At 50.8% G+C, this 14,102-nt stretch overlaps 1 protein-coding gene across 4 annotated transcripts in view; it reads right to left on the bottom strand.

The window, feature by feature from the left end:
- Positions 1–1,960: 1,960 nt before the first annotated feature.
- Positions 1,961–14,102, bottom strand: part of VTI1A (vesicle transport through interaction with t-SNAREs 1A) — a 335,283-nt gene continuing 323,141 nt past the window's right edge. For 2 of the 4 annotated variants that reach the window (XM_045853851.1, XM_045853852.1), the window contains one exon: positions 1,961–3,082. In XM_045853851.1, the coding sequence (XP_045709807.1) occupies positions 2,989–3,082 (94 nt within the window). In that variant the 3' untranslated portion in view covers positions 1,961–2,988. The remainder of the gene's footprint in view (positions 3,083–14,102) is intronic. The other 2 variants (XM_045853854.1, XM_045853856.1) reach the window with 1 other exon arrangement.

Below are 14,102 nucleotides of genomic sequence, written 5' to 3'. Positions count from 1 at the left end.
TGGTAATAAAACCCAATCGCTGAGGTCATTATCTGATGAGGTTTTTGGAACAGGCAGGCTTTTTTCCCCCCTCTTTATTTCTTTACTTAATGATAACCCTCAATGGGCTTGCCCCGCATGGGACGGCCAGAGCTGCACAATTTTGTTCGCCATTAATTTCAGCCTTTGAAGCTCAGGGCTCAGAAGCAGTAGCAAAGCAAACCCCCCACCAAGCTGGTTCCAAAATAAGACAATCCAGCCTGCCTTAAACAGAATAGCAAATGGCCTCCCGGCCCAGGCAGGCAGCTGACGTCAAGCCCACTGCATTCGCGCGGGCATTCTCCTTCAACGTGGAAAACACGGCGAACTCTCTACAACTTAAGAGACTTTAATTAAAGTGCTTTTGATTCTGGAGCACGGGTAGCATCTGCCTTATTTATTCTGTTGGGGAAACGGTTTAGTCTGCAGGGAATTTTATACGGCGATGGCTTCCTCCTCTTCTTCCTCCTCTGCGTCTTCATTATCACCCCCTAGCTCCACGTTGAACAAGTATTTTAAACAATATTCCCAACTTTAGAAATATTCATCAATTGAAGTCTACTTATTAAGTTCCTAGAACCTTTCCCTTGCTTCGAATCTGTGGGCTTTCTTCCTTCCCCAGTGGAGCGTGGGAGAGCGCGGAAGGAAGAAGAACAAAAAACCGTCTCTCTTAGGGCTCCTTTGAGTTGCTCCTACAGCATCCAGGAGGGCCAGACAACGAGTTTCAGGGGCCTTTGGACCAGCTTCCCACAAGGCACTCACTACGTCAGGCTAGGGGATTGCTCTCATGGGGGGGTGGTTGAAGGAGCCGTTAGACCAAGGGTTATCTGTTCATATTCTTTCCACCTTTGATGCTGAATTGGGGCAATATCTCGGACAAGAGCTGATAAAGAGATAGAACCCCAAAGAAAAGGCCATTAAGAGGTGAGCAACACACTCCTTCTTCCTTCATCTACTTCAGCATGAACACGAGGGTCTCGTGAAATACTTGGCAGCTGGTAAGTTGAGATGATCAGATCCGTGTGGCTTGCTACGCGGCCTCGGCAAGAATCTGGAGACGTGCAGAGTAGCCGGAAAACTGGCTACGCACTTGAGGTGAGATCAAGGGTTTCGGAGGAAGCCACCAGAGAGGTTGGGGTACTACTTCCCCACCGTTAGTATTTCAGAATAAGAAGGAAGTGGGTTGTTTGTTTTCTTGCTTTTAAATAGTTTCCTCGATGTGTTTAGCACATGCTGAATGCCATGGTCAGAATAAAAGATTCTTGCTGCGGTGGATCCCTTAAGCCGATGGGAAAATCAGCACAGCCTTCCCGCTCCTCGGCTGTCCTATTTCCTCTGCCAAAATCTCACACCATCCCTGCGAAGTCAAGGCTGCAGCGCTACTCACACAATACTAAATGATTTATCTGAACGCGCGCAGGCCCTGGCCTGTTTCAGTAAGTACGAGTTCTCTAGTGCGTTTTGTCATTCTGCATTTCCTCCCTAAACCATAATGATTCTCTTCTGAGTTGGAGAAAAAAAAACATTAAGTGCTAGATGGAGATCTAGGTGGTCTCCATCCATGGGCACAGGTGGTTAGCATTTTTTATGAAGAGAGCATGTTTGGTTTTCAAGGGTTCAAAGCATCTAATTGTATTCAAAAGATAGTACGGACCCTGCAAGTGCTTTGGAAGCCTTAAAGAAAAACACATTTTGCTTCATGACTAGAAGGAGAATGACCTCAGCTCAGGCAACTCGAAGCCCCATCGTAAATGAACTCATTTTGAACGCAATTCCCGGTTACCTCGGACAGAAAGAAAGCGAAGAAAATCACAAAGCATGTTAGAGGTTTGAATACATAGTGACTTCTGGAAGGCGAGGCTGACATTTGTTAGTAAAAAACCCAAGCTGTCTTTTTTGCAACACGCTGCAACCCCTTTCTTTGAAAGAAGGTTAGTGCACCTTTTTTTTTTTCCATAAAGTTTATTTCTAGCGGATCATCCTATAGGACTCCACCATATTTATAATCACATCTGAAATTTCACACTGACGGAGTCATGTTCTTGCTCTTCCTGAAATATTCATGTTCTCTTTACATACGGAAATGGATGTGGAGAGAACCTTGTCAGACCTTTTGCATGTCTGAGGGCTGCTTTCGGCAGTGCAAATATTAAAACCGAAAGGATACAGGAATGCTTACACAGGTCAGGGGAGAGGAGGTCACAATTAAATACAGGGCCAGGACTCACTTTGCCAGCAAATTCTGGGGAGCATGGGATTTTGGGGAAGGTATGGAACTATTTCTTGAAGCCAGTAATCAAAGTTGTGAAAAGTGGATATTGGGCAGGCTCAGCAAAAATAGTCTTGGGTGTAAAGAAAAAATATGCGTAGAAAAACAGAGAAAGTGCTAAGTCAATTTCCTGCGCAACTGACATGAAATACCCACCTTCACAATGAACACATTCAGCAGGTTGACTCTATTCATTATGCTGGGGTAGGAACAGGGCTGGTTTGCTGAATCCGGTCACTGGCTCTGACCCCTGCTTTTCTCTGCATTTTTATCCTTGGACATCACAGAAGGGCAAGTCGGTGACAAGAGGTGTGTGACAAACAGCACGGCCCATCAGAAGCCCCCGTGACAGACTCATTACGCCCTCTCCCAGACCATGACCCCTGACATGGACACGGGGCAAGGAAGGACATCACCAGGGCTATTTTGGTCAGTAGGTGAAATGACCAAAAGGCAAGTCAACACCCACCTTCCCCCATGAAAAACAAATCTGGGTGAAGACAAGCCTAGAAAAGGAAACCAACCCACATGCAAACGAGAATAAAAAATATCTTTTACACTCTTTGCACTTCAGCTGTACAGTGGCGAGAGAGGAGGGTCGCTCGGGGCCTGTCGGCGCCAAAGGATGATGCATGTGACCATTTTGTCTTAATTACTCAGAACAAGCCGCGGTTGCTGTTTATCAAGGAAGAGCAGATACATCAGTGTCTTCTGAGAGAAAAAATGATCGCCATCAGGATGGTGACAACCAGGGTGATGGCCAGGACGACGACCAGGATGCGGTTCTGGATGATTCTAGGAGAGAGCAAAGAAACAGAAATGATCGCACACGATCGGAGGGCATTCTGACGAAGCTCGTCCAAGCTCAAGTCGGCTAATCAAATGAGGGCCTCACAGGTTGGGGCGGGGAGCCTGGTGCGGGGCCTGTGTGTGTGTGTGTGTGTGTGTGTGTGTGTGTGTGTGTGAGAGAGACCACACAGCTTTTGGGATCTAAACACCACCCAGAAGGAAAGGCACGACTCCACAGTGCATGCCACACTGCACCCGGAGAAACGCTTCCTGTGAAGCTAACGGGAATCAAATGTCTTTCCAGGTGCCATGTCGTGATCTTTACATGATCAAGGGCCCCACGAGGGTTTCTCTTTTTAATTTAAAATGTGAGACAAGCCTCATTTTTTTTTTTTGCAGTGTTTCCGGTTAAGGTAAAAGACTCTAAGGAAACATGTCAGGAAGGTACTTACCTGTACAAAACTACATGGGGAAAAGGGAAAAAGAGACGTAGGAGGAAAAGGACGAGATTAAGAAGCAAGTGTCAAGCGTGTAGCTCAGGCTGTGAAACCATCATCTGTCACTGGGGCTCACGCTCCGTGACGCCGGCAGAAAATGTTACATTTGCTCCATATTAAAAAAAAAGATGGAAATATGGAAATGAGAAACAATACGAAGTACCCAAGTGCCTCGTAGGCTTTGGCTGGTGGGCTGTCACCTCCAGAGACTCCAACCCCCTCAGCTCTGGCTTTGCCGGATGCTGATGCGGAACTTGAAACTCAGAAGGAGACTCGGAGTGGAGGGACCCGCTGCAGGATGCCTGTCCTGAGCTTCTGATGCAGTTGTTTCATAATTTGCTACCTCATTCTGAGAAACGTGGTTAAACACCAGAACGCTTTGTTGAGACTTTCAGTGGGAACCGAGGTCGCACAGCCTCGCCCACACTCACTCTCACAGAGGCGACCGCACGAAAAGAGAGAGTGGTTGGCAGGCTGGCTGGCTGGCTGGCTGTCCGTCCGCTCGGCTGAGGCCCGGCAGCAAACCCCATCCGCCCGTCCTCCTAATTCCAGGCACAGAGAGGCCTGCTGCCTTAGTCTAGACACAGACCACGGGACTGCACCTCCGTCCACAGGAAGAGCTAGGTGGGGCTAGCCAGGTGGCCTGTTTAACAGAGACCCCTCCCTCCTACTTTACATCTCGGAGAAGGAATCTTTGCGGGGAGTTCGCAGCCTTTCCTAGCTTCTGGAGGAGTTTCTTTCTTGGAAGGATGATGACACCTTTGGGGTTTTGGTCAGATTCCTCCCTGCCCACCCCCTCCCGGCCCAAACCTAAATGGATGGACGGAGACCATGGTATCAGACAGGCCCACTCCCTTTTGCCCCCTGGAAGGACCAGCTCCCTCTTCTCCTGACAGGTTACAAAATGATCACATTTGCTGACACGTCTTCCGCAAAACTGCGTTAGTGCCTGTGTCCACTTCCCGGGAAGGAGATGAATGATCCTCGCGGTCCTCATTCATCACGGTCGGCCCAGCTAAGATCTGTCTTGTTTATTTCTTCCCTTCCCCACTAGAAAGGCTGCGCCCCTGCATTAATTCTTCCGCGGTGACAGCTAATTCAGATTTAACAGGCCATATTTACTCGGGAGGCAGGAAGATGCTCCGCCCCCAAAATAAATAAATACGAGCAGGACTTCACGGCTCGTTAAAGTGGGGCTAATTATGAACAGTGATCGGTGCTGGTTGGTAGCTTGATTGAAAACCCAAATTGATTTTCTCCCCTTTTCTCTGGAAGGGGCAGAAGTCTGCAGAACAGCCCCAGCACATCCTGTTTGCCCACGTCACTGTCACAATCTCTATTTACCACGGTCACCCGCATCAGACTTGCAAAGGAAATCAGCAAAATTGAAACTCAGCAGTGAACAGATTAAAAGCATGAAAACTCTTTAAAATTCTGCCTTAAGTACTATTCGGTAGCATGTCTCTTGGTTGACAACCATTTTATTTGTGGGTTGAGGGCCCCAAGGCATCCATGATGCTCATTTATAAAGGATTAACTGTGGATGTTACTTGTTTAATCTGAGGCATGGTTAGGAAAACAAATGCACAGGAATCTGAAATTCTCGGCTCTTCCGCGGCCTTCCTAATTGGACTCCCCTCATCACAAGGCAAAGAGGGGCGCATTTCACCCACGACCTTTCCTAACAGCTTACCTTTTCAGTTCACTCAACAGACACCCCATCCCAAGGCAGGTGACCTCACCGTTGGGTCACAGGCGATCAGAAACACTGAATCGCCCACTCCCTCCTCGGTGGGTCCACAGTCACCTCTCCAGCACCAGCGCACGGCACAGCCACTGACACGTACAACTGTCCAAAGGACGACAATGAAAGAGTGCAGCCCCCTTAACTGTCATCTTTCCATTCAAGGAAGAACGAAGACCTGTGCAAATTAATTTGCAGGGAGATCTCGGGGAGTCTGCGTAGAAAAGGCTGAAGTTAAAAGCTGAAGTAAATCTGCAAAGACGGAGCTTCCTACTGTTGTGCATTCTCAGAGCACTACCGGGTCTTTTCCGGAAGCTGGGAGAAGGGATGGTCCTCACACCAACAACGTACCTCAAATGAGGCGTGTGTTGGTGGTGGATGGAAGAGGTCGGCAGGATAGAGCATTTGCTTTCAAACCAATGGCTGGTAGATATTTGGGATGACGGGTTTAGAGGGCAAAAAGAGAGTTGGAGCCGACCCAGTGGGATGTAGGCTTGAGTCTGGCCAGGCCAGTGACCCAGCTACAGATCTCAAAGGTGCTGGGTAAATGCAGCACCTGTAAGAATGAGAACAATGCATGGCTGGGGCCCTTGAGCAGACAGGACTGAGCCAATCTGGGGGATAGGGAGGAAAAAGGCTGGCACTGGTGGGCCCCATCTGTGAGGAAGCCTGAGTATAGTCAGAGCCATGGGCTGCTGGCAGGTACCACTGTGGGCAAAGCAGAAAGGAATGCAGAGTTTGGAGAGAATCAGAAAAACAGCAGGAAGAGGGGTTCCCAGTTAGTGAGCCAGAGAAGGGACTTTGGGAAGGCCCAAAACAGCTTTCTTCTTAACTTTGGGTGATGGGGGTGGTGGGTGGGATTTCTGTTCAACTAGGTATGCAGCAAGCAGTCTTAATCTCCCTTTTGAAAATGCAAAGTGTGTTTACCCAGTAAATAATTTAAGAAAGAATATACACTTGAAAGAAGACATCCATTGAACCAGCCAGGCTAAATTGCCTCCAGGCAAAAACTTGTGCATTTGCATGCTGCATTCTATTAAGTGAGCACACTGTGGCTTTAAAAGAATGCAGAGCCAAATTAAAAGGAATGTGGGCCCTGAAACATCAAGGATTCTCCAAGTTTACATTATGAATCACAGTGCTGTTGATACAAGATGAATTAACCATTTACTTTGAGGCTGAACTCACAAAGTATTATTGAAAATACCGATCCTGTGCAGGGGACCGGGAGGGGCTCATCTTTGCATGGGCAGTCTCTTTCCCCTCTGGAAACATGCTGCTGGTGTGGCGGCTGGGGTCCCGGAAGACTGGTTAACGCGCAGTGGGCCGGCGTGTGGCACCTGGCTCAGCTCTCTGCTCTCACTCGAGGAGCCCAGGAATCGGAGAATGCCTTCCCAGCATTCGCCAATACCCAGTTCCCAGAGGGGCACAGACTACCTTTACCCACCCCTTGCTGTTAGTTGCTGCCACGTGACTTGTTTCAGTCAATGAAACGTGAGCCAAGAGTTTGACCCTCCAGCCGCCTCCTCCCTTGCTCTTCTGCCTCGGGAGGCTGTAGGTCCCGGGAATGCATGGGGCCTCCAGGACAGTGGAGGTCCCTTCTGTCTGAATCCCGGAGTCATCACAGGGAGGGCCATCGCCCTGGAGACTCACCTGGACTCACCGTGGATGTGGGTGTGTATTAAGCCAATGAGATTTGGGGGTTGTTTGTCACCAGAGCATGACATAAGCCCTCCTGAGTGATACACTACTGCCCCCGACCCCTTCTCCGACAAGATGGGGTGTTTGGCCAAGCCCAGTGAGGCTCTGATTTACTGTATTCCAGAAGCCGAGGTATGATGAGGGTTGATAGGACTCTCCTTTAAGAAACAGGCTTGGTTTTCAAAAAAGCTGGGTCCTCTTCTGTCCACACTTGGTCATAACGCCTCACTGAAGACTACGGAGTGTCCCGTAGCTGTAACCAATGCCACTGTGTGCTGATGAATGATGGTATCTCATGTGCTGTTTCAGAAGGCTCAGCAAGGCACTCCGCTTCCCATGTATAGCAGATATGTGTGAGTACACACAAACACACACACACACACACACACACACACACACACAGGTTACATTCATGTATTCGTTCCAAACGTTTGACACAAGCCTTTCTCCAGGGGTAGCGCTATGACCTAGGCTAAGATGGCCAGTGTGTTCCAAGCCCTTGGCCACAGGACTGGAGCAGGCATGTGACTTCACCCAGTCCAATAGAGCGAATCTCAGAAGCTTTGACTGCAGTTCTGGGTCATCTGGACCATGTGGCATATGGATGTTGGGCCTTGATCTGCTGCAGCCATTGTCTCCATGAGGAAAATCAGTCTAAGAAAGAAACTGACCCACAGAGGACAGCAGATCTTCCAACAGCAGATGGCGGAGAAACAGGAAGCTCACTCCTGAAGACACGGTGAGCCTCTGTATCAAACCACCTTTCCTTTGAACTTGTAGTCGTTTGAAAAATAAATTAACTGTGTTTTTCAAGTCAGTGAGCCAGTTTTCTGTTACTTACTACCAAAAAGCATTTTTAGGTGGATTCGCTCTGATTCCAAAATGAAGTTTTGGATCGATTTTCTCCACCTCTTCCAAGCAGAACTCCCTGACCATGCCCCTCTCTCACGGCTGTATTTTCGCGTGCATCTCTCCTACCACTCCGCTTACCATAGGGTTTCATGACTTTCTGTTTCTATGCAGCGTTCTCCAATAAAAAGTGGACCTTCTAGGGCCTGAATTCCTTTTGTCTTCTGCATTCTCAGTGCCCCAAACAAGCTGTGCTGAATGCACGAATGAGAGACTCCACCCACATGTGCTCCCTGCAGGCCCACGCAGCACTCTTCCTGATCTCCGAGGGCGGCTGCAGACAAGCTCGGCCTCAGGAGCCCGCTATTAGCCACCTCCTATTAAGGATGCCAGCAGTGTCCAAACCCTCTTACAAGCCTGCATTCATTAGCTGGAGAGTGCATGACACGCTACAGGTTCAGTGCCCCGTCCTGGACACGCTTCCCCTGCCTGGCTGACCAGGCCTGAATAATGATGCCCACCTTTGGGTTCTGCCAGAACTGCAACAATGGGCGAGACAATTAGCAGCCATGAGTGCACGAGATGAACTCTGTGCAAAGGGACCTATACCTGTCTCTCTGGAAACTTCCCCAAAACGAGGGCCCAGGGAAAGGCTCTCCAAGGTCTCTATCCAATTCCATGTTAGTTGAAAGAAATAAAGACAGGAGTTAGAGAAGGCGGCTCATTGGTATCAGCCTCTAACGCTAACTTTAATTTGAAGCATTGTTTGGGGGCATGTCTGAGCCCCCAGTGTGGTTAGCATGCCCTCTGATAATGCCCATCTGGGGCCTTCTATAGTTCCTGCACCTTTGGGAGGAATCCTCAGCCTCATGCCAGGAATCCAAGGGGAGGGGACTGCTCCATTCTGTGATGTCACAGAACGACATCACATTCTGATGTCCCAGGTGGACATAGGATCCAGGCGGGTCCACCTCCGGACAGCTCTCTATCCCTTGCACAGCCATTCCATCAGGAATCGGCACGCCACCCAAGCCAGAGAGAGTCCTCTGAGGAGTTTTCCTAGAAAGTCAAGAAAAAGATCCTCTTTTTACTGGGATTGAATGAGGGGAAAAAAACGGGAACTTAGCTGCTGGGGGCCATTCTCACTGCCATGTAGTGGGGGGGGCCTGTCTGCAGGGGGGCCTGTCTGCAGGATGCAGCGCAGAGCAACGGAGCCCAGAGATGGAAAAAGAGAGATTCCTGCAGGCATCGTTGGAGCCCCTAGATCCTGCAGTGTGCCTGATGCTTGAAGAGTTCCATTTGAACTTGCCAGCTGTAGGAGCCAGGCAACCTGGCAGTCCCAGCAAAGCTTCTGAGATCCACTCCATTGGGCTGGCTTATGTCGCACGACTGCTGCTGGTCCAGGAGTTTGGTGGGGACTTCTCTGACTTTCAGCTGCACTCGTGCTACTGAACTGAACAGGGTCTCCCTCCAAATACACGTCCAAGTAGGGCCTCAGAATGTGACCTTATTGGAAAACAGGGTCTTTGCAGATATAACTTGTTAAGGATCTTGAGATGCAATCACCCTGCATGTAGGGTGGGCCCTCGACCCAACGACTGGGGTCCTGATTAGAAGAGAGGACACAGAGACACAGAGAAGGAGGCCAGCTGGTGTCAGGAGCAGAGGCTGGAGCGGTGCTGCCACAAGCCAAGGGATGCCTGGGGGACCAGAAGGTGTAAAGGGCAACGAGGGTCCTTCCCCAGAGCCTTTGGAGGGAGCCTGGCCCTGCTGACTCCTTGGTTTCGGACTTCAAGCCTCCAGAGCTGGGAGAGAAAACATTCCTGTTCTCGGCCCTAGTTCTTGCTGCTGTGTTGCTGCAGCCCTAGGACACGGGCGCACAGAGTTCCAGCATCCAGAGCGGGAAGTGGATCTGGCCGTCTCGTCTCGGCCTTCGGGCCGCTGCTCTCCGGGTCTCCACCTGCTGCCCCACCGCTACATCGCACGGTTATGGCGGATCCGTATAAAGGACGGGAGCGTCCCAGCCTGATTCTGTGAAAGCTTCGCAGACAGCTGTGGGCTGACAGGCCTTAGGAGCTGTTGGTTCTTTCATTTCACAATGAGAATTTCCAGCCACGAGCAAAGCAGGCAGCTGCCCAAAGCCGTGGTAGAGGAGGGAACTGAGGGGGCATGTCCTACAAGACTCCTGCCTCTGGGATAAGACATTTAAAGTAGGAAGGAAACCAGACTGAATTATCTCTGGGCCAAATTACCGAGTCACCTCCACCGTTAACAGTCTGCATTAACTGACCTAGTTTGGCAGTCGTCAGTTATCCAGGGGGGCCTGAGGAAATAGGGCACGGGAGAATTACAGTTTGGGAGGTGGCGAAATGAGCATGCTCTCCAGCAAGGAACCAAGGACACGGGAGCCAGTGCCTGAGCCCCAGCACACCTAGGTTAGGCCCGGGGCGAGGACAGAAGAGGTTTATCCCCTTTCCAATAGTCTATGTAGTATAACAGCGATCAGCAAACCTTTTCTATAAAGGACCAGGTTGTAAAAGGACCAGTTGGCTAGGGCCGCCAGCACAAAGTTCCACAAACCGGGAGGCTTAAACAGAAGTTGATGGTCTCACCATTCTGGAGGCCGAAGTCTGAGATGGAGGTGTCAGAGGGGATGGTTCCTCCTGAGGGTGACGAGGGAAGAGGCTGCTCCAGCCTCTCTCCCAGCCTCTGGTGGCTCGCTGGCCATCTTGGAGGTTGCTTGGCTACAGACGCATCACCCCAATCTTTGCTTTCATCCTTATATGGTATTTACCCTGTGTGTGCATCCTTGTCCAAATTTCCTCTTTTAATAAGGACACCAGTCTCAGTGGATCAGGGGACCACCCTACGTCAGCATGCCTCCTGTTAAGACCCTATTTCCAAGTAAGGTCACATCCTGAGCTGCTAGGGGTTAGGACTTCTACATAAAATCTGGGAGTCAGGAGTGGGGAGAAAAGAACACGATTTAACCCATAACAGTAAACATTCCAGGCTTTGTGGAAGCTACAGCCCCTGTTGCAACTCTGCAGCTTTGCCCTCATGCAAAAGCAGCTGTGGACAGTATGTCAGTGAGTGAGTAGGACTGTGTTCTAATAAAACTTTATTCACAGACACTGAAGTTTGAGTTTCCAAGTAATTTTTACATGTCAACAAATATTCTCCTTCTGATCTTTTTTTAACCATTTAAAAATGTAAAAACTATTTTTATCCCGTGGGCCACACAAAAACAGGCAGTGAGCTGGACCGGGACCTGCCACCTGGGGGTCTGCCCACCCCTCATCTAAAAGCTAAAAGCCCCCCCGGGCAGGCCCTGCTACGAGGAGGAGGAGAACGTGGTGGTCCTCCCACTGCGCGCGGCTGGGTGTGGCAGGTCTGGCCACGCCCCTCTGAAGAGAAAAGGCCACGCCCCTCTGAAGAGAAAAGGCGGCCTGGAGTCCCTGCCCTGTGGCAGCTCTGGTGTCACAATGAGCAATCAATTACAGAAGGCTGACAACAAAGGCTGTAATGAGAGTAATGCCAGCGCCGGGCGATCTGTTGCGTGCCCACGATCCTGGGTCTGGATCCTGGGTCTGCCCGCGGTGACCTGGAGCAAGTCACTCCATGACTCTCCAGTTTCAGCTTCTCCCCAAGCAGGAGCAGCCGGCTCACCGCCCGCCCCAGGGAGAAGAGGATTAGCTCATTAGAGATTATAAAGCCCTTTGAAAACATAAAGCCCTTTGCCACATGTGTGCAGTTGGCAAATCACTCTGTGAAAGGAGATGACATTTCAGCAAAGGTGAGAGTCAGGAGGAAAGTCGTCGGAGGCTGAGGAGCTGCCTGGGAAACTTCCTGTGGCTGGCGGGGAAGGGGGAGGTGGGGGTCCTGGAAGCGGCTGCCATCCCCAGCTTCCCAGGTTGTGTGTTCCCACAGGCCAGTGTCTGTCTGGCCCTCACGGGGGCACCCCCTCCCCCCACCCGGCGGGGCCGAGCCTTCTGTCTGAGGTGGTGGCATAAACATCAAAGCACAGGCAGGAAGACCACTGGCTGGCTTGGGGAGCCCTTCCCAGCCTGGGAAGGCAGCCAGCGTGTACCTGTCAGAGCGCACAGATAAGTCCGATGGGTTTTGATCAGTGATACGTAGTTACATTGTGCTCTACGTTGCCAAGCACGTACATCGAATTTCAGCCTGGGCACCAGGGCCGCTGTCACTCCTCGGGACGGACTCGGTGGCGGCAGGGGGCCGGGAGAGTGGCTCGGCCAGGGCTTTCAGGTAGGATCAAGGCAGCTCACTTCAATCACAGGGGCTTGGGAAGAACTTGAGGAGAATTAAATAACGACGCTCTGGAAACGCCAGGTAGACTTAATCCCTCCTGGGCTTGCAGACACTGGAGGTGGAAGAAAAGGTCTCCACGCCCTTCTCCAGATTGTTTGTTTTAGAGTTGGGCCCCCCCCCCCCCCGCCCCCACAGGCCCTGAGAGGTGAAAGAGAGGTGCCCAAGGTCAACCACATGGGGCATGGCTCGGTCTTCAGACCCACAAGCCCCTTGTTTCACTGTCCTTCTCCTAAAGTTTCTATTTATTTATTTTTACAGAGAGGGGAAGGGAGGGAGGAAGAGAGGGAAACATCAATGTGAGAGACAAACATGGATCAACTGCCTCTCCGTACGCGCCCTGACTGGGAACCGAACCTGTGACCCAGGCATGTGCCCCGACCAGGAATCAAACCAGTGACCTTTCGCTTTGCAGCACGATGGCCAACCCACTGAGTCGCACCAGTCAGGGCTCGTACTCACTCTTATCTGAGGGCCAGTGTCACGAGGGCGACTGCACGCAATGGCGATCAGAACGCATCGACTGCTCCTAGGGACCCGGCTCAGCAACACCAAGGGACACAACCCGAAACCTGGCAGGGGCCTCCACCTGCCAGGTTTCCTGGGCCCAGCCCAGTCTCACGTCTGTGTAAAATGAAGGGGCTGAGGCTGATGCAAGAAAAGAGAGGCCACCGAGAAGGCGGCGCTTTCCGGAGAACGAGATGGCTCGGTTTCAAGGACCCTCCTTTCCTCTGAGGCCGTGTCCTACCTCCTGCTACTTTGCTCACGTTCGCTGTTGTTTATGGATTGATGGGGAAGTAGATACTGGGTATGGTCCTCGATGTCCATACTTGATCACTGGAAGTGTCCCCTCTTTCCTTTGAAAGCACTCTTTCTTGGCAAAATGTAAGTGGACAAACCTCTGTTTAAAAAGAAAAAGCCCCAATCCAAGAAACAGAAAGGCTCCTGAGCCCCGGAGCTAGAACATCCCGCCCAGCTCTACTGGCTGGTGACCCTCCTTGGCCTCTACAGCGTGGGGCCCATGGTGACAGCAACAATGACAACAGTGACGTCAGTGACGACGGCGCAGCAACACCACACCAGAAGCTCCTATTTACTGGGCAATATTTACTCTGGCCCACAAACTGTCCTGGCATTTTCTACACTCTGTTGAACCTGCACAGCAATCCTACGAGGTGGAGACTATCATCACCCTCATTTTCACAGAGAAGTTGCTGGATGACCCGACCCCCACGCCAGCCTTACCTTGCATCCCCAAAGGACACACGCATCCTAAGGTGGTTACTTATCTGCCTGGCCTGTCTGCTGTTTTCTAGCAGGTTCTCCTGGGGCATCTGAAGGGCGAGTCTTTGATGGCTTCGTCTGTACAGTCTTCTCCGTAGACTATACAGTGATGGGGTAGGTTTGTTTTTGTCCAAGCACACTACACTGATTAACCAGAGTCACCTCTTCCTAGTGCCGAGTGTAAACACGCCGTAAGTTACTAAGATAATTTTCGTTTTTATTCAGAAGCATACTTCATTAGCTCTCTTCAGTCACAGGCACACTGGCCGTGAACTTTCAGCCTCTGTCTTTTAGGTGAACACGTGAGCACCGGATCCCTTGCCAGATTTGGTGGCAGAGAGAATGACAATCGTCCCCTGGGGGCAGCTCGCCAGGGACCGCCCATTCATTGCCCAGTGACCTCGTACCACACGGCTCTCTGCCATGGCTACATCAGCGCGCACACAGATGAGGGGATGCACCACAGAAAGGTGTCAGACCTGCTGAAGGTCAATTTAACGCATCTGTTGGAACGGAGTGCTGGGCGGAAAAGAAAATCAGACCTACTGTGTGATCTTGGACTAACGGTCTCTGTTTGTGAGTGCAGACATCCATACAATATAATAAAGGAATCTCTCCTATG

The sequence above is a fragment of the Phyllostomus hastatus genome, unplaced genomic scaffold (genome assembly GCF_019186645.2).
Source record: "Phyllostomus hastatus isolate PE091 unplaced genomic scaffold, TTU_PhHast_1.1 phas_scaffold_1066, whole genome shotgun sequence".
NCBI classification, from domain to species: domain Eukaryota; kingdom Metazoa; phylum Chordata; class Mammalia; order Chiroptera; family Phyllostomidae; genus Phyllostomus; species Phyllostomus hastatus.
This window is presented reverse-complemented; position numbering and strand designations above follow the sequence as displayed.